Below are 21378 nucleotides of genomic sequence, written 5' to 3'. Positions count from 1 at the left end.
AACGCTAAAAGAGCACTCGCATTGACAGAGTGCTGAGGGAACAGGATATGCAGCTCCGGCTCAATAAATTATACAGCAAGACAGCAGTATTTAAAGAGCACGTCATGGGCGGGGATTTTGACAGGCGTTCACTTTTTTTTTGTGATGCAGGGGTTACTGTAGAGTCACCAGAGTTCTGCTCAGATACCGTCTCAGAGCATAAAAACAACCCAGAGAGATCTGGCATCAACAACTCAACTGGGATATCAGCTTCTTCTGGGGGAGGAAACCGGAGTACCCGGAGGAAACCCCCGAGGCACGGGGAGAACATGCAAAGTCCACACACGCAAGGTGGAGGCGGGAATCGAACCCCCAACCCTGGAGGTGTGAGGCGTACGTGCTAACCACTAAGCCACCGTGCCCGATATGAAATCATTTTAGAAATAAAACTAACTAAATGTCACTCACCACATCTTTTGTTATTTAATTTAAAATACTTTCAACACATCACTTTTAACTCCTCCTAATTGCAAAATTATCATTAAAAAAAAAATTCTCCTGTCCCTAAACCATCCATTACAACAATGCTTTAAAATAGAAAAGTATTAAGTAGCACTGGAGGTGTGGTCAAGAGCCGGCTGGGTGAGTGGGAGGCGGAGTCACGGAAAACAAGTGCGGTAACGAAGCGACCGTTTTCATCCTGTCCATGCAATGGAACGTTGACTCCAAAAAATGCAACCCTACATCTACAAATGCATCTACAAAAGAGCAAGTAGCTTGTTGTCATTGTTGTAGCTTTCAAACGATTTCATAACGATTATTAACTTAACGTTAACTCTCTGTAAAAACATTCATTACCCTAGCTTACGATCACGCTTGAAGCAGCCTGACAAAAACATGTCTGAATAATAGCACACTGACACAACATTTTACGTAGAAATCTCCAGATATTGAGTATCTTTATGTGTCCTAACCAGTACCCTAAAAGATTCACTACCTAGGGAGCAATTGAGACGAGACGAGAGCCGATGCCGATGAGCTGGTGGTGACCTGAGCTGCGGATTTAAAAAGTGCCGAAATAAAAATAAATAAACATTAACGTCCATACCGGCTCCTGACGACTCGTCCTTGGTGGTGACCTCGAGCCTGGGGCTGAACATGCCGTACCCGGCCGAGGTGAACGCTCGGATCTGGAAGACGTACGCCGTGCTGGGCCTCAGGTTGTTCACCGTAGCCGACGTGAACTTGGACTTGACTGTCGAGTAGATGCGATCCTTTTGGTCCTTTACACAAGAAAAAAAAATAACACAATGATATTTTTGCAATTCAGGCTGAAGAAAACAAACTTTTTTTCTTTTCTCCGAGTGCTTTATCATGCAGAGAAAAAGCCGCTCTCGAGGGTTTTTATCCGAGGACCTTCAAGGGTTTTGCTGTTTTTTTTTTGGTTGTTTTTTTTTTTTTTTCAAACACACAGAGCTAGCGAAGACACTGGAAAGAAAGCTGTCAAGAGCGGCGCTTGGTTTACAACGTGCCCTGAGTCTCGAGAGGAAGGTCGGCGTATGATCTGCTTCTCCTTCTCTCGCACGCATGTTGTTAACTGAACGTTAAGGATCGTTGAGGGAACGCTCGTCTCTAATTTTCCAACCGCACCGCTGGATCTGCCCAGGAAACAGACTGATCTTTAAACCTTGTTTTTTGGGTGTTTCAAAGCCTTTGTGTTGACTTAATGAGTTAGAAAAAAAGACTACCAGAAATGAGAATTAAAATATTTTTGTGTATGTCTGAGTTTAGGCTGCTAGTGAAGTATACGTAATAATTATGGGGAAAATGTTTTTATCATCCTCAAGTCCTAAAATATATCTGGATTTGAATGAACAAGTCGAGTTTCAAGTTTCAAGAATAAAACCAGATTTTTTATTTTTATTTTACTTATTTTTTTTTTTTAATTGTTGTTTTTCCCTTCGTTCTTTTCAAACTGCTGCTCCAGCTGCATCACATTTCCTGTGTGTAGAATTCAATGCTATTTTGATTGTAATTCTATTTTCAGTTTATTTTTAATGAGGTACGGATGTGTACATGACAAACACCCCGAGAGATAGAAATAGAATGACACTTTCACTTCACTTTTTGAATCCCTTCATAGCTACATTTAGATTTAATCCAGAAAACCGATCACGAAAGCGATTATTTATTGTTTTATTTCTTGATAATTTGCTTAAAGAAGGTGAGAGCAAAAATATAAAAATATATATATATATATAAATATATATATATATATATATATATATATACAACAACTGGTAGAAAAACCATGCTTCTTTTTCACTCACAGCCAAAAGTAATGACGTTGTGTAAAGGATTCATCTAAAACATTATGTTAATGTCTATGTGAGGATTAAACTGAACTAAATTTCGTGACATCATTCATGCTCGACTTCCTGTAACGCAGTAGAGCGTCTTGAGGGACGTCCTGCATCGTGTCACGAAACCCTTCGTAGCCTGTGTCCGACGTCTCGGTGTATTTGGATATTAGGAGCTTAACACCAAACACACTGCAGCTATTGTAAATGTGTGTGCCAGTTTGTATGTGTGAGACTGTGAGTGTGTATGTGAAAGTGTGTGTTTATAATTTCTAGCATGTTCTGGATAAATCTTCCGACTGCCTTTAATTAATTAATGAATTAATTAACGTGATTATTTGAGAAGGATGTGTTTTCTGGAAAGACCTGAACGATAGAGAGTGAAAGAGAGAACGCAAGCGGTATACGGAGGACAGGAAGGTGGGAACGCTAGCAACCCGAAGAGTTGACGGAGTCAGACAGGGAACCCACACGGTGTCGAACTCAAAGCCAGAGACAGAATAACGATCTTCCTGCTTTCAAAACACACACCTACGCTTCAGCTAGCTCTGGATTTCTCATTGCTACTTTCTCTCTCACTCTCTCTCTCTCTCTCTCTCTCTCTCTCTCTCTCTCTTTCTCTCTGACTTTAATAGACCCACCTTCTCATAGTACTTGATCTCATATTCGGTGATGACTCCATTGGGCTGCTCGGGTTCCTGCCATGACAGCTGGATGCTGTGCTCCTGTACGCGTTCCTTTATCACCTCGCTGACCTGAGACGGAGCTGAAACACATCGAGAGGAAGACTCAGAAAAGTTGCTGTAGGTGTAATCACTTCACACACACACACACACACACAGGCGTATGCACCTCTCTACTGATCGACTGATGAATATTCACACGGCCGCTCCAAAATGTTTACGGCTGCTAATGGAAATTTCAATTACTGAGCAAACACCGGAAGACGTCCACATCCCGGCTTGAAGAAAAAAAAACACGTCTGGCTTCGCGGATGCCAATTAAGCCGAATTAATTCCAGCCACGCGAGTTCTGCCTCGCATGACCCCTGAAGACATCCGTTCCTCCGCAAAGCTTTTTTGTTTTGGGAAACATCTCAATTGATGTGATGAACTTTCCAATTCACCACGACACCTTGCTATGGTCCTTCACCTCATGTTGATCATTTCTAGGTGAACGTTAATTACATAATTAACAGTGTTTTTATTCTAAATGAGAGAATGTTAGTTTCCCGGAAAGCACTGTATTCAACCAGTTTGCAACAGTTAAACACAAGCCTTTAAGTGACACACACAGACACAGACACACACACATATACATAGAAACATAAACACGCACAGCCACACGCAACTAAACATTTCCTATCACACACACGCAAACACATACACAATCTAACACATCAATCTGATTTCTGTCTAAAAAAATAAAGAAATAAAACTAATCCTGTTTAGGATGTAGACACCATGTAAACACCAAAATATCAATATCTAGCTAATGACATTAGCCTAAATGTATAAGCTAGTGTATAACTAAATTCTATGGAAGAAAAAGAAGGATAGAAACAAAATAATCATACACTAAACACTGTCATTGATGCTAACTTTGCCTGCTGAGGCACCATGAAAACAGACAAAAGCTAACTACATAGTGCTCAAGCAAATGTTAGCTAACCAGTATCTAGTGAGCTAAATATCAAACAGAAAATTAGCATGTACTAGCTCAAAATCTCTATTAGCCTCAATGCATGACGGATAGCTACCATCACTAATTAACATTTACCTCAGAAAATGTACAGTTACTACTTATAAGATACTTTCATTTGACGCTAACTTGTACCTAAGCTAGTGTTAGCGGCATACTGTTTAAAAATACAGAAAACAAGAAAAATTACTAGATATATAGAACCTTTCTTTTTTTTTACCTACTGAAGTAATAACAATAACCTCTGTGTAGATTCTGTCTAAATGCTAGCTACTTAGTGAGCTGGCTAATGCAGCAAGGGTGGCTTACTATTTTCCCAAAAGGCTAAGTTTATCAAGTGGATACTAAACAGTTTATTAAATTATTAGCATAAAACTAGCTGCCAGTTTTGCAATGTCGGTGACCTTTCAGAGTTTTGCTTCTGATTAGCAGACTTTTTGTGTGTCCGAGAGAAAAAGAAAAATGAAGCTAATATGAGATCTTGTCTTTCATTGGTATTTTTATCCAGGCAACTGCCATTAATGACACGCTTGACATTAATGTTGTCAGCCAGACTCTGATTTTTTACCACACCTGAGGGGTGAAAATTGTCCAGAGACCGGATAGCTGACGTTAGCGGCGTTAGCGTGGGTATTAGCGACCTTCCGAAACCTCATGCTAATTCAGGCGGAAGCGAGCTTCCATCATGTTCTGCATTAGAATACATTAGAGCTACATTATGCATGGGGATTTTTAATATCCTCGACTTTCTCCTCTATCTCTCCGTCTATGTCAGCCCCTCCCCCACTCCTCATCCCTCTCTCTCTCTCTCCTCCCTCTCTCTTTTTCTTTCTCTACCTTTAGCAGGAGGAGAATGTCACTTCATTATAAAAACTTCATTATAAAACTTTCATCATTTTTTTTTCTTCTTCTTCTTGGCTTGGAAAAGATGGTGATGAGCGGAATGTATAAGCTCATTTCTTTCAATTAGGAAAGCTGTTCGAGTTGAGACTGAACACAGACGGATTCGGCGGACGCCCACTCTCGAGTCTTATCCCTGCTAAATTTTTCAATTACTCACGCGGGAAATCGAGACATGTGCTTTCTGATGATGCGGGAATTAAGAGTGCGAGGGCCAGATTGCCGCTTTCGGCTCAGCACATGCTGTTGGATATACGTGTGATGACCTCATTTCAGCGTGATGGAGAAGATTCTGATAGCGCCGTAATACGATGTGTCATAGGAAATGGTGGGGATGGCAATGGTGTTGAAAGGGTGTGTGTGTGTGTGTGTGTGTGTGTGTGTGTGTGTGTGTGTGTGTGTGTGTTAGTAAAGCAGAGCTTGTGCAATAGCCTCTGGCTCTAATCTCAATGGTCAGAGCTTTGGATCTTTTTCGAGCAGTCAATGGACAGACACAGACAGAGACAGAGACAGAGAGACAGAAAGAGAGAGAGAGAGAGAGAGAGAGAGAGAGAGAGAGAGAGAGAGAGAGAGAGAGAGAGAGAGAAAGACTAACCAACTAGCAAACACACATATAGACAAGTAAAGCAAACAAATAACCAACAAAACAAACATAAAAACAAAAACAACAAAACAAGCAAACAAATGAATAAATATGTCAATGCAAACAATTTACTAAATAAAAAGAAACACCTAAAACAAACAAACCAAGCAATTAACCGACTAAACAAACAACTAAAGCAAATAACTGACTAACAAAACAAAGTATACAAGCAAACAAATGAATATGTGCATGAACTCAAAGAATGTATTAAATAAACAGACAAAACAAAGCAAACTACTAACCAACTAAACAAGCAAATAAATGAGAAACTAAATGTAATCAAACACCTAAGATACTAAATGAAACCAAACAAATCTTGGAATCTTTACACGCCTAATATTAAACAATTATATAAAAAAGTACAGCAAATAAAACAAGCAAATCCACCAACAATTCTGAAACTGTTGTGGTTTTTGGCTTTTTGGGTTCCAGTACCAAAATGCTTCGGGCTTTGTTAGATCACTATGGAAAAAATAAATAAATAAATAAATTATCCTGACTATATCCTTCACACCTGCAAACACATGCTCTCTTACTCTCAAAAAAAAACATTTTTATTGGAACACGATATCTTTCCATGAGCTGACTGACTCAAGTCTTCCGATTACCGCGTCATTGCTTGTCATCTTTTTTATTTGGAAATAATCGTGACTCACATGAATTATCAGTCTGGATTTATACAAACTGGAACACGGTAGCTGGGAGAAAGCTATAAAAAATTTCTTTAATTATTTAAAATTAATTATTTAAAAAAATCTTAAAATATTTTTAAAAAGAGAGGGGGGGGGGGGAAATGAAAAAAGAACAAAGTTTTTTTTAGGGAGTCTACTTAAATTTTTTGCTATCGCTCTTATAGTTACGTAAGTTATGTTTTGGCTCTTAAACCTGGGAACAATACGGAGATTCGTAGCTGTAGATACGGTACCAGGAACGTGCTGATGGAAAGAAAAGGGTGCTGGAGGTTTATGAGAGGAGAGGAAAGAGATGTGTAGGTGACGAGTGCAGAGGAGAAGAGAGGAAAAGAGTGCAGTCAGTAGGGGCTCAGTGAGTCAGAAAATAAAGCAAGTAGCCATTGATGTCCAGCACTTTGATGAATGTGGAGAGGAACTGATGGTACTGCAGTGACAACATTTTCTCTCCCACTCGTTCACTCGCTCGTTCGCTCCCTCACTCACAACCTGGACGGAAATGGGCCTCTTCAGCCACCGTAACAGAGAGCTTTGTCAGCTTCAATTAGAGCGAAGCCAGAAAGGCACTTCAACCCAGACACACACACACACACACACACACACACACACACACACCAAAATCCTCCCTGTTTAGTAAAAAAGTGAACATATGACTCACACCACTCATTTAGGTGTCTCAGTTTTGATCCTAGTCATCGTTCTGGTAGGGTGAGGAACAAAATAATAATAAGATGAAGAAATTACTGTAGGTTTGACAATCGTTGGCTAAATTATTTCCGTACTGAATTTTTTTGTGTCCAGTTTTATCGTTTCCATTTTTCCTCCATACAAACCGCTTAAACACCTTCCTCTGTATTAACACTGCATAACACAATACACACAAACGATTCTGATTTACGTTATAAACAAAATCGAAATTCAAAAATCGTAGGAATTTCACCGTACGGTCGATAGCGAGACTATGGGATCTTCTTACTGTACATTATTCATCTGTCCTGCATTCATTTCTGCTGAATCTGTATGTTTTTTTTGTTTGTTTTTCTTCTTCCAAACGTAATATATGTGTGTGTGACTAAAGTGAATTTAAATGACATTGATGGAAAATCATCTGCCTGTTTCTTGCGACGAGCGGCGGTAAAGGCGGACAAAAGCGTATTTCCCGAAAGATCTGTGATGCTCTGTGCATATTAAATGAAAATGCAGCAACCAGGTTACGTTATTGCGTCTGAACATTTCTGCACTGTGTGGAATAAACTTGTGCTCTACAAGCTTCTGGAGTGAATCGTGGTGGTGTTTTTTTTTTTAAATCGCAAATCATCTTTCGTTGCACAGCCGATATAATGCAACGTCTGTATATTCAGGTTGTGTTGTACTTTTGTAATACTGCTTTACTGAACAACTATATATTTATTAACTGTAATAGAAACCAAGCCAAATCTATAAAACCTAATGATTCAAAACAAAGATTTTTTTTTTTTAAGCATTATTACACTCTCAGACATAAATGTCAAAAAACGGGCTTATTTTGCCTCATAGAAAATTCAAAGGGTTTCAGAAAACACACACACACACACTGTAGGAAAATAAAACTCCTACTCACTATGAAAGCAGTTTAGTGAACACGCTGCACTTTATTTACAGCCTCAGCTGACCTTTTGCAAAAAATGAGCAGCTATAAGACGCTGCTTTCTGCTCCGCTCGACTCGACTTGACTCCAAAGCCTGAATGGTATCATCTTAATAAAACCTCATGGTGGAACTTTCAGTAAACAAGCTCGAGAGCGCCGAGCTCGTCATCTCAGAACAATGCTGGGGTAAAGCCTGAGGCCACACACACACACACACACACGCACACACTCAGAGATTCATCCAAATCTGACAAAAATCAATCTGGTTCTTTTAATCACTGGTATAAACTTGTCATGTTGTTCCTCTTACATCAGACTGCGCAATTTCTTGTTCTGGTTGACAGGAATCAGGTAAAACCACAAAGACTACACAATCCTAAAAGGAGTGTGTTTATTTAAATTCCAGCACTAAGCAGGGGTTACAGGTTTCTATATAATAACTTAATCCTATAATAACTTCAGCTTTGCACTTTGTATCTGAGTTTCTTTATAGCATTTTTTTCAGTTCGAATGCAAAACTGACGTTGGCCATCAAACTTGTTCAGGTCATCTGTTTACACATCCATATAACAGCATACTGTAGCTCATAGCTTACAAATTCAGAACCTTTAGCTCACAAAGTCAGCTGCTAATTCATAGCTACACTCCTGCCATAATATACTGAAAAACAACAAAAAAACGTTATGTAGTGAGCATTTATAACTTTGCAGCATCCAAGTCCAAAACTTGTGATTTACAAGTCCATAACTTGTAACATGTACCTCACAAGTACATGATTTGTATCATGTGTCTATCTGTTGAACTACCTTTTCTACCATCATAAATGTAATAACAATTAACTATCCACAGTGACCTAAATATTCTTAACGTATAACTTGTAGCTTACAAGTCCATAAATAGAAATTAAGCTCAAGGTCTTACAAATTCATCTGTTGATATCACAACTAAACCACATTCCTGCCATAATACAATGAATAACAGAAACATAGACTATACATAGTGAACTAATTCATAACTTGTAGCTCCTAAGTCCAAAACTTGTACCTTTCAAGTACGTAAATATAATGTTGGAGCTAAAAGTCTATAACTTGCAGCTTACAAGTCCATAAAACTTATAGCTACTGTATGTTTCTACCATTACACATTTAATAACAACAAAAAATATCTACAGTGACCTAACTACGCTTAACTTTTAACTTGTAGCGTAAAAGTTCATCTGATAAACTCATAATTACATTTCTGCAATGATACAATTAATAACTGAAATTTAAACTAATTACTAATCTAAAATAGCTAATTACAAGTTATGGATGTCCATAACTTGTAGCTTACAAGTCATTAACTTGTAGTTATTTCTATAAATTTTACTTTACAAGTCCATAACTTGTAGCTTGTAGCTTTATTTGGGGGCAAGTCGTGGCCTAATGGTTAGAGAGTCTGACTCGTAATCCTAAGGTTGTGGGTTCGAGTCTCGGGCCGGCCATGACGGAGGTGCCCTTAAGCTTAACTATATCATGTATAGCTTACGAGTCCATTTGTTAAACTTAGAGCTACATTTTTGGCATTTAAATTAAAATTAAAATTCAATAGCACTAATTCAAACATGTCATACGCATAAATGTGCATGTGACAATTAAATTTTGAAGTTAAATTTAAACATGGCTCACTGCTATTCACCGTAAACAAGTCAACGACAATAAACCGACTATGTGTTTTTTTATTATTAGCTTTTTTAAGTGCTGAAAAGCAAACAGTTCTGAGTAGCACACTCAGACGACAGATGTGAAAATCTGAAATTAAAATAGAGCAACGTGAACAGACGTTGTGGTCACTCAAGAGAAACCTGTGCTTATTATCTAAATTTCTCTGTCGTCTGGAAGGTGATCGCATTCATCAGACCTCATATGCTTCTTAATCACCGATCTGGGCACTGGCCATGTGGTAATGCCTCAAACATTCAAACACACACGTACAGGCTGGACACACTCCGCTAAATGAGGAATGAGACGGGCCAAGGTATGTCTTCACTCAGGGAAAAGAGATGTTTTTAAAATATGTGGGAGTCAAACAAAAAAGGGATAATGTTTATCCATGTGTGTCCTTTACACTGAATGTAAGTGCTGCAAATTAACCCTATCATACACACACACACACAAACACAAATAGATAAACGTCCACTATCTATCAAGCTAGCTAACAAAATGTCAAGCTCACTAGCAAACCACCATGTTATATGTTATCTTCAATCATGTTAGCTTTCAAACTGTAAAGGTAGATAACAAATGATTAGACATGCTAAACTATCAAGCTAGCAATCAAACGAATGAGTAAACTAAATTAGCTATCAAACTCACAGTGGAGCTAGCAAACAATCATCAAGTTAGCTATCCAACCGTCAAGCTAGCTGGCAAACTATATACAAAAGGTATCTGATAGCTCCTCATCAGGAGATTATTAACCATTGAGTTTAATCCTTTAACATTTCAGCTAACATTTCTAGTTGTTCATCTCCAAGTGCATTATTCAGTAACCGCTTTGAATTATTCAGTAACTACAGTGGACCTGATTAGCGAGAGTGAGGAATGTAAGTCTCGACATACTGACATACTGACAGGACCTGGCAGAGGAGTTTAAGAAGTTAACCTTTAAAGAATGTTGATTTATCAAGCTAAGATAATCCTCAAGGTGAGCCCATGTCTGTGGTGCCATTTTTGTCCCAGGGACATTACCTATAAAATCCATGCTAGTTAGAAAGGACCTGAAAATATACTTCAATCAGCTAGATGTGCTAATTATTACAATGTTAGCAGTGTATGGGATTTAAATGAACAGACAAAAATACACACTATGCCACTATGTAAGCACTGCTGTGATATACTGATTCATACACACACACACACACACACCTTCACACAGTCGCATGCACTAATAGATCTGTATCCAGTCTCCAGACTCCCACAGGAAAAAAAGATTAGCATGAGATCATATCAACTGCAATTAGCAGCCCAGAGAACAAGTGATCAGCACCTCGTTTGGAAGGATAGATGGAAAAAGAGTGGGAGATAAAGAATGTGTGTGTGTGTGTGTGTGTGAGAGAGAGAGAGAGAGAGAGAGAGAGAGAGAGAGAGAGAGAGAGAGAGAGAGAAAATATTCAAGGATCAGAAAGACAGAGAGTGAAAATGTGCAGAAATGCAAAATTAAACAGGTGTTGAATAAAAAGAATGAGAGAGAGAGAGAGAGAGAGAGAGAGAGAGAGAAAGAATATCAGAGTGAAAAAGAAAAAAGGTGACAAGAAGAGCAAAAAAGAGAAACAGCATTAGAGAGAATAACTGAGTGCGACACGAAGAAAAACTGTGAGAGAAGCAAGGGAGATAGATGGAGAGACAAATATAACATTAGAGGATGGGAGAAAGATTGTATAATGGAAAATCGCAGAAAGTAACAGATCAAGAGATAGATAGATAGAGAGAGAGAGAGAGAGAGAGAGAGAGAGAGAGGGATACAAGCATATAGAGTGAAGGGGAATAACAGGAAGTGTGAAGATGAAGAATCGGAGAGAGCGAGAGAGAAACAGATAGCAAAGAGAAAGAACATAGAAGAGAATAGAATACAGAAAATAGGAGAATTACAAAACTGTACAGATGACAAAGTGAGGATGATAATAGATGAGAGAGAGAGAAAGAAAGAGAGCAAAAGAGAAGTGACAGACAACAAGCTTGAGAAATTAAAGACAGGATGATAGAGAGATTCAGAGAGGGCGAGAAAAAAAATCATAGAGAGAGAGAGAGATCTCGAGTTGGATGAGACAGATAGGGTGAGAGAACGAGAGAGGGAGGTGAGGTTTAGACAAAGAGAAACAGAGAATCACAGGTGATTAGAGGAGAGAGACAAAAAAAAAAAACCATGAAGTGAAACAGCTCCAAAATCCTGCACAAGGACGACAGTGTCCCCTTCAAAACAGCAGCCAAATTCATTTTCCAATCCATGGCCATGACCTCATCCTCCCCTCCCTTCTTTCGCTGTCTACATATAATCCCTCACTCTATCCCTCTCATTGTTATCACCTCAGGCCGGGGTGCATGTTGGACAGGCGGAGTGTGGGTGGTAGTAGGGGTGGGGGTGGGTGAGGGGCGGCATTTCAGGTTCCTGTCAGAGACTCGTGATTCTAATGACATCGACAAATTTGACATTTTCTCAATTCTTGACAAGTCTGGTATGAAGCTGTGACGCGACAAATCCAAACCGGTGGCTCGATCTGATGTGGCGTGTGGTCCGACATTTCTTTAATTCCCTGAGTTCCTGTCTGCAATGAGTTCTGAGGAAAAACTTCTGTCACGTAGGACCTTGTCATTTATGTGTAGAGACATAACGAAGAAAAGTGAACATCGAAGTAGTAGCAGAGATGGATGACGCCTCGTCTGAGTGTAGTTAGCGTTATTCAGAGCTGATACAAAGCTTATCTAACAGCCAGTGTTCATGCTGATAAGTGTGTTATTTCATTTGTGTATAACTGGCTTGTGTTAGAATTCATATACAGTATCTACTATAATCTCATCAAAACTAAAAGGAAAAACACTGGCGTTTGTTGTCGGTGATGCAGGTGTGTACAGTAGCAAAACATACATACTCAGTTTCAGCCACAACAATCTCTCTCTCAGACATAAATAAACACACAGCAAACGAGTTCATGCTGGTTGTGTATGCGCCTCAGTGACTAACACTTAATCCTCAACTCCAGACGCAGGTAAATCCCGTGTGTTTCCTAATGCGTGTCCGTCCTCTTGCATGATCACGTCTCATCAGACCATGATGTCTTCTTTACGGATGACTGAGCGTCTGACTGTCTTTTTAGTAAAGATGCCTCGGCCTCCGCCCTCACTGACTAATCGATCGTAAGATTTTAACACAAATAGCAACGTGCCGCTTTGGCTCATGAGTCAACGGTCCCCTAGCTAATGATCAACCGCTGCAGAACGAGAGCACTTTGTTCTGTTAGCTTAAGGAAACAACGGCTGATGGTGATGAATGGACGCTTGCAGCACCACCAGTCAGCAGCAACGGGAATTTCCGGCAGCAAAACAAAACCAAAGCCCTTTCCCGGCGTCTTTCGGGAACGCGCCAGCGGCCTGCATGGGGCGGATACAGTGGATGGTGAAATAGTAAACTGTTACGGAGTGACATTTGAGATGAAAGAATGGTGTCACATTAAAAAAGAAAAATGAATATTAATTATTCAAATTTACCATTTTAATAAATGAGTTAGGAAAAAAAAATACTTGGCTTTTTTTTTTTTCAAATAATGAAATCAGCAAAAATAGAAATATTAAATAATATAATAATGCTTGGTAGCTGTATTATTTACAGACAAAATTATTTTGGAAAAAAATAATTTAAAACAGAGTTAAATTTAATGATGTTAAAAAATATTAACATAAACATAGAGACATAAAAAGCTTCATTTTGAAGAATTTTTATATTTTCATTTTAGATTAATTTTAGATTCTCTTTGATCCACTTTCTAAGAATTGCGTACTATATTTTTACAGGTTAGCTTAAAACATTAAAAACACAAATGAAAATCCGTGCAAATTGAACCCAACGTCATCGCCGGCTAAACGGTTCCAGAATATGTATAGGTGCAGAGATGTGATCGGCTGTATCTCAGGAAAAACAAGCGGTTTAAAGTGAAGGTCGGATTCCTCAGCTTCTGCTGAATGACCTTAAGTCGTTCTCTGGGGTCTGAGGATGAGCTAAGCGACGCAAGAAAAGCCGGCTTATCGCCTGTGTCTCAGAGCCAGAATGTTCCCTTCCTCTCTCTGGTCCAGGAGCAAGTGTGTGAACTGGGACTGTCGCTGAGTGATCGTCTTGATGCTCTAACAAAGCACCCTCTCACTTTTATGCCCCTGTATCCTCCAGACTCGCTGAGTTCAGTTAAAAGGCATGAGATCTTCTGTCTGCTGTGACATTTCCTCTTTCACTGCTTCTCCTAACTAACTCTGAAATCAATGAGTCAGAAAGGGACTGCAGGAAAGAGACATAACAACATGGCAGAAGACTCCCATACATCTCTCTCTCTCTCTCTCTCTCTATTTCTCTCTCTCTCTTTCTCAGTCCCAGAGTGGGTTCAAAAGGCCGAGTCTGATCCTCAGCTCCCTGTGCGCAGATCGGATCCACAGCAGAGTAAACAGCTGCGAGGCACTTGTTTTATCCCCAGGACGTCTATTCCCTAATCCTCTTTACTGTTATTTCATGCAATAAAAATAACCACGGAATGAAGGATTAAACACGAATGCATGAATCTCCCAGCTGGAAGACATGACCAGGTCATCTCTGGCCTCTGCAATTCTGAATAAAAAATTTGTAAGTGATGTAAAACTGGACTATGACCTAACCCAACTGTTGGGTGCAGGTGCATGTGTGAGCTTGCAATATAGTATTACTTGCATTGGAAGTAGGGTTGCAAAATTCCGGGAATATATGGGAATTAACGGGAATATATGGGAATAAACTGGGAATTGAATTATTTCAAATTTTCAATTAAAGTTCTACTTACTATTAAATCAGTCAAGACGTCATTTTTAAAATTTGTATTACCTTGCATGTATGTCTGCTTATGACCAAACAAAATGTTTATTTATGTTTGTATATGATATAGTTTATATAAATTTCCCTATATTTCCAAATAATTCCCATAAATTCCTGTAAATTCCCATAAATTCCCGTAAAGTTTCCAATTTGGTTTCCAATATTCCTCAGATTAAGTTCCCGTGGAAATTTACCGGAAACCTTCCACCCCTTTGCAACCCTAATTGGAAGTGAGCCTAAAACTCCAAATATATACTGTACCTTATATAAGGTTTATAAGCCAAACTATATATTTACTCCCCCCCAAAAATAGTCTAAAGTCCAAAGACATACCCTTGAGGGTAACTGCACCTTGAAAGTAGCCCAAAGGTTAAGGTCATCAGTTGTTTCCACTGCTTTACCATTGAACAACACTCTTAACCATTTTACTATATCCTGCATCAACCGTACGTCTTTTTTGGATAAACACGTCTCCCAAATGAATGAATTTATCCAGGGATTACCATTAACAAGGGAAAGTCTAGATCATCCTATGAGCCTGCAGTTGACTAAAAGCCTAATTGGAGCTTAGAAATAAAAATATGAAAAAAAAAAAACATGGCATCAAACATTCATATTTGTTGGTATGGCAGACTTTTATCCAACAGGATGCACTTGAATAGTTCGTGTAATGGTCTCGCTCAAGGGCCACTTGCTCAAGGGTCTTGCTCAAGAGTGGCAGCTTGACATGGACAGGATTTGAACTCTCAGCCTTTTGATCGACATACCACTTACCACATACCTATTCATACCACTGAGCTGTCACTTTCCATCTATATGATATATAAGCAAGGTCCGTAGGTACGCAACGGAAAAACGTTCACCTGATCATGAAGTTCAAATAACAACTGTGCAAAAAAAAAAAACGGCCTTGCTCTGGTTGTATACTCTTTCCCATATCAAACAGAGCAACATTAGCCAATCCTGGGAGTCTGTGAGCTCATGTATGTGGAAACATTGATTAGTGCTGTTCTGTTACGTTGCCCTGCGATATAGCTTGAGCAGCAATTCAAAACAAATGCAACCTGGCTTCATGTAAGCTTAAGATAGCGATCGTGTTACAGGGTGAGCTTGTTTAAGGGCCTTTTTACTATCACAGCTATCCGACGGTAAAAAGACCAGGTCTAAATGCCCTCCGAAACGTTTTAGAGACGGATATAAATCCGATGGTACAAACCACTTCAGGAGGTGGTCTGGGACGCATTTCAGATGAAACTGGACAGGTGTAAATGAATGTGGTTGTTCAAGCCACATACGTCAGCGCTATACTCCTCCCAAACGGAACGCTATACTCCTCCCAAACTCGGAACGAGTCATAGATCGCGCCAGAAACAAATATGTTTTCCCACCAGTGCTGTGCTCCGATCTTTTACTAAGGTGTCTCGTTGGGTCTTAAAATGCACTGCTGCCGCCAGCAAAAATGCAGCAAACAGTAAATGCTGTTTTTTGTAGCAACCGCATACACCAAAGTGTGTTCCATTTCAATTACCCCGGAAATGAGGTAAAATATATTAGCATTTTGGGTGGCAGTAGAAAGATCGGATCGATATCCGATTCGCCGAGACGCATTTATGTGGCCTAATGTAAATGGAACAGTTTTAACAAATCAGATAGCTATCGGATCAGAGACAACACATGAAGTGACCAGGTGTAAAAAGGCCCTAAAAATTGGTTCCCAGAGACCCTTGAGGATAAATATTCTGACCAGTGTATTATTCAGCTTATTTTAACCTCAGATGCTAGCGGGACACTCTAAAAGCATGTTTTGCTGTAAAAATATGAAAAGAAATGGTCTGGGTCAAACGGGGCATCCATTTGTAAGCTGAAGCTTAAGCACTTTTTTAATTTCCTTCCCCAAGGTGTTCTCTCCATAGAAAGGTACACAGCTGTTGGGTTCACCTGCATCTGCGAGAGCTCAACCAGTCATGAAAATATTCACAAGGTCCGTCCCAATACCATGTCCTTCTACGATTAAGGCATTATAATTCTCCACCATATTCATGCTTATATTCATTTGGCAATCAAGACACAATAAAGGTACATTTAGCGGTCATCACCTCTAATGGACTAGATAATGCGTCTGCGTTTCAGCTTGAAGCCGCAGATAACTTTGCTGCTGAAAAGCCTAGCAATTATTCCTTCAGTAAATCCGCTCTGTACGATTGGCCTTTGACTCTACAAAGCACCTGCGACAATGAATCCGAGAATGGATCGTTCGCTGCTGAGAAGTGCTGCTCCTGGGGGGTGGAAATAAAAAGGACTGTCAAGCAACACAAAGTAGAAATTTTATCTAAAGCAGTTCGACAGGATCGGGGGGGAAATTGCGAGCAGCAAATATGCTATGCCTTGTGTCATTAAGTAATTATGGAGGGCGCTTTTTGCGAAATTGCTCCATTAAAGAGATGATGTTTTGTAATTTAGGATCAAAGCTGGAGAATTCTTCAGGAAAATGCTAGGTTATTTCTCATTGCTTAAAATGACCGAAGCTATGGCACAAATGGGGAAAAAAACAACCACAGCATGAAGCATGGAAGACGAATTGGTCTTGAGCTCTTTTCTGTGCATGTGTGTGTGTGTGAGAGAATGTGTGTGTGAGAGAGAGAGAGAGAGAGAGAGAGAGAAAGAGAGAGAGAGGGTAAGAGAAAGAAAATGAGAAAGGGCCATGGGTGGCCCTTTTGAAGTCAGAGGCCTGATTAAGGTCGGAAACCGAACCTGCTACAGAAACCCAAAATTTGATTAGCTTGACATTTCAACCCCACAGACTTTCCTTTAATTTCATCCTGGATGAACAAAATAAACAGGTTTGAGCTTAATAATAATAATAATAATAATAATAATAATAATAATACAGTTTGAGCTTCTTAAGCTCATAAAGATTAAATAAATAATAATAAAATGAGCAAATGAGAGAAAAAAAAATGATTGAAAGAAAAACTAGCGTGGGTCTAATTGGTCGTCAGTGCCTCAGGACGCTCTTAATTGCATTGTCTGTTTTTTTTTTGTTTTTTTTTTAAGTGACCAGAGTTAAATAAAGGCCCCCATTGAACATAGGCTGTGCTTTGTTTATCTGCTTGAATAGCTCTGCATTAACACGGAGCAGCAGCCTGTTTCTTTCCGTAACCCATTCCCTATTTCAGCCCGGGACAATGAGGACACACTGTGTACACGAAACACTGGGAGTTCCAACTGAAGACCACCATCAATGTTGCTCACGCTCAAGCACGAACAGCATGTTCTTCTATACAAAAACCACCAACTTTTGCTCTGACAAACAACAGAAGTGGACTATAGTTTGAGCGGAATGAGTATAAAACAACCCAACAGGTGCTGCCATTTTGGATCAAACCGTTTACAGTAATTGGTGGACGGTAGAGTGGTTTGCTCCCGGGGTGTTGAGCTTCTATACGCAGAGCTCTTTCACAATTACATGCTGAAGGAAAGCGTTTTGGTCGTGCTTTGTGCTCCTATTTGAGCCCGAATCCACCCTGTCAGCACTTAATTGGTGGGGTTTGAGCTTTGTCATGGAAATGGAGGCGGATTCATGTGTTTTTACGTCCTTTTGGTGGAAACGGTCACAAAAGTCGTCCGTCCGTCCTTCTTGACAAACACCTTTTTCATTAGCAACTAGGGTATGCTACAGTTTCTCATAAAGCAACAGGTGGTTTTATGGCATGTCTAGGAATACTTCCATCTAATTTCGAGTTTTAAATTGTTTACGCTTTACTTAAAAGTATAGGAAGTTCCCACTGCGTCAAAGTTCGTCTCATCCCGAAATGCACTCTCTACGCTAACTGCAACCTGATTGGTGGAAAAGCGAAAGTCGTCTCTAACAGCAGGTCTGAGTAAGAGGCAAGTATACTACAAGACTCTTCTCTGTTCTGGCACCAAGGTGGTGGAATGAACTTCCCCTAGAGGTCCGGACAGCTGAGTCACTGGCTATTTTCAAGCGGCGGTTGAAGACCTACTTATTCAGGAAACACTTCGACTAGCACTTCTTTCCTTATCTTTTGCATTTATAAAAAAAAAAAACACAACCTTTGACACTTTTTCATTGTAACTTTGAACAGTGTTTGAACTCATGCTATCTTAAGCTCATGCTTATCCAATGTTAGAGATTTAAGCACTTACAGTATGTACATCTCTCTGGATAAGGGCCAGTGCCAAATGCTGTAAATGTGAATGTAAATGTAAATGTCTGAAGGTAGTTCCAGCTATCTCGCATGTCATGTCATCGTTTCTACATCGTTTGAATCTTTGTTTTCGTAAGGACACGTTTATGTAAAGATTTATGTAAGGAGTCTCTGGTGGAAGCCTGTTAAAAAGTGTTCAGTACGAGGAATCATTTGAATTCAGTCATTCATTCATTTTCTACCGCTTATCCGAACTACCTCGGGTCACAGGGAGCCTGTGCCTATCTCAGGCGTCATCGGGCATCAAGGCAGGATACACCCTGGACGGAGTGCCAACCCATCGCAGGGCACACACACACTCTCATTCACTCACGCAATCACACACTAGGGACAATTTTCCAGAGATGCCAATCAACCTACCATGCATGTCTTTGGACCGGAGGAGGAAACCGGAGTACCCGGAGGAAACCCCCGAGGCACGGGGAGAACATGCAAACTACACACACACAAGGCGGAGGCGGGAATCGAACCCCCAACCCTGGAGGTGTGAGGAGAACGTGCTAACCACTAAACCACCGTGACTCAATCAATTGAATTCAATTAAATGTTAAATATCTCTCACTTGAAAGAAACAAAGTCTCTAAACAGCTTTATAGAAATATATAAACTCAGGATAAACATGTCCCTTATTAACAACAGGTACGGCTTAGCTCGTTATAGCAGCACAAATCTAAACACAATGAACACAATTCCTTTTTTGTTTTAAACGTGCAAATTGCTGTGGTGCAAAAAAGGGGTCGTCACTCCAAAAACACTGCACCTCGAGTTGATTATTTTCCCATAAGATTTTGATTTAAAGCTGTATTTGATATGTAGAGACTGTGTATCTTTGCCCCGTACAGTACTTGCCCCTGATTGGGTATTTCAGTACAAGAGAAACGCAGGAAGTTATTAAATGTTTCCAATCCGTTATCTGGTCTGCTGGTTGCTGACACGTCTGGAATGAAGCGTCTCCTCTCGTGAGAACGTGATAGTCTCGAGCCACTCGGCTTCTGCCCCGAAGTGACACGTTTCCCCACAATTAGGACTCCTCGTCTGAAACGGCTGAGGCTAATGTCATGTCTTTCGTGGCTCGAGGCGCAATTTTCTCATCCGAACTGTTGATACAACTATAAAAGCCACTTGGAGTGCTCTTTGCCCAGAAAGCGATGGGACATCGAGGATGTGGAACATCTTTATGGCATTACGAGCAGCGAGAGCCTTGCCAAATTGTTTTACTCCTGCTGAAGCACTTAGTTTAACAACCATTTTGGCAGAGAAACACTCGCCTTCTATAAAACAATCCGACAGAGACGCTACGCCGGAGGAATTTTGACTCATTTTCACCAACGTAATTCTGCGTTTAGGTGAATTCTGCCGTTTTTTTTTTTGTTTTTTTTTTCCAGCTAATGGAAAATATTCAAAAGCCACGTCAAGGGAAATGCTGTCGTGAGACATCAGATTTTTTTGGAAAAATCTCTGATTTACGTCAATCACCGAGAGCGAGGCTCGTGACTCGACTCATTATAAATGTCGATGAGACGAGACACATCTGTCTCTCCTCTTTGACGATCTCTCTCTCTCTCTTTCTCTCTCCCTCTCTCTTTTTCTCTCTCATTCCTTTCTTTCAGCAGAAGAAAGTTGACTTCAGCAAAACACACACAAAAGAAGGAACACTCAACACAGTGTTTTGTCTAACGTAAGGTGAAAATGCCCGAAAAAAAAAAAAAAAAAAAAGATACCGGTTCGTTTTGTCCACTCCGTCTGTGTTTGTCTATGTCGAGCTGTCAAAAGAGAAAAATTGCTCTTTTCTCCTTGGCTGAGGTAAGTAAAATAAGGCTTCGGCTCTAAAAATATACAACACACCAAAAAAAAAGGGAGGGTGAAAAACACGTCAGGCTCAGAAGACTGAGGGTATCGAGTAACTTCATGAAAGCTGCTGATGGAAAAATAATTAATGACGTTAGTGTTACTATTAGCAATAGAATTATTATTATTATTATTATTATTATTATTATTATTATTTTCAAAATTACACAATTTTTATTTTTTAATTTGTCACAGGAATTTACTTAAAAATGCACATTTATTTTTATTGTTTTTTTCATTTTTTAAATAATTTAATTAAATTTTTTGTAACATTATTTATATTTTATTACATACACACACACACACACACACACACACATATATATATATATATATATATATATATATATATATATGTATATATATATATATATATATATATATACATATATATATATATATATATAAACATTTACACATATTATTTTGTTTATTTTTTTTTACATTTTATTATTATTATTTTTTATAGTTAATAATTAGTAGTAAAAACAAAACCTAGCTTCATCCCGAACACTTTCTACAGTCGACTCTGGAGACTCCTTCCTTAAAAAATAAAGAAGCGTCTCGTTACGTAAAATAACGTACTTGTTAAATAACACGCTTTTCATCCCACGTGTTTAACGGGTCCGTTACTATAGAAACGATGACGCTCTAAGGTGACTGAATGACGTCTGTAGTGAATAAAGCCGCGATTTCTGACCAAACAGACTGGACAGAAAAACGATGGATGAGGACGAAGAAAATAAGTGGTCGCATTCACAGATTTACTCCCACGATCCTTTGTGGCAGCTGTAACAGACTCGGCATGAGAGTCCCA

General features: G+C 39.4%; 1 protein-coding gene across 4 annotated transcripts in view; it reads right to left on the bottom strand.

The window, feature by feature from the left end:
* Window positions 1-21378, bottom strand: part of epha7 (eph receptor A7) — a 71554-nt gene that overhangs the window by 14702 nt on the left and 35474 nt on the right. For all 4 annotated transcript variants that reach the window (XM_060883469.1, XM_060883470.1, XM_060883471.1 and 1 more), the window contains exons 6-7: window positions 2981-3105; window positions 1088-1262 (exon numbers count right to left, since the gene is read on the bottom strand). In XM_060883469.1, coding sequence (XP_060739452.1) covers window positions 1088-1262; window positions 2981-3105 — 300 coding nt within the window. The remainder of the gene's footprint in view (window positions 1-1087; window positions 1263-2980; window positions 3106-21378) is intronic.

The sequence above is a fragment of the Tachysurus vachellii genome, chromosome 12 (genome assembly GCF_030014155.1).
Source record: "Tachysurus vachellii isolate PV-2020 chromosome 12, HZAU_Pvac_v1, whole genome shotgun sequence".
NCBI classification, from domain to species: Eukaryota; Metazoa; Chordata; class Actinopteri; order Siluriformes; family Bagridae; genus Tachysurus; species Tachysurus vachellii.
The sequence above is the reverse complement of the archived record's forward strand: the minus strand, read 5'-3'. Positions and strand labels throughout refer to the sequence as shown.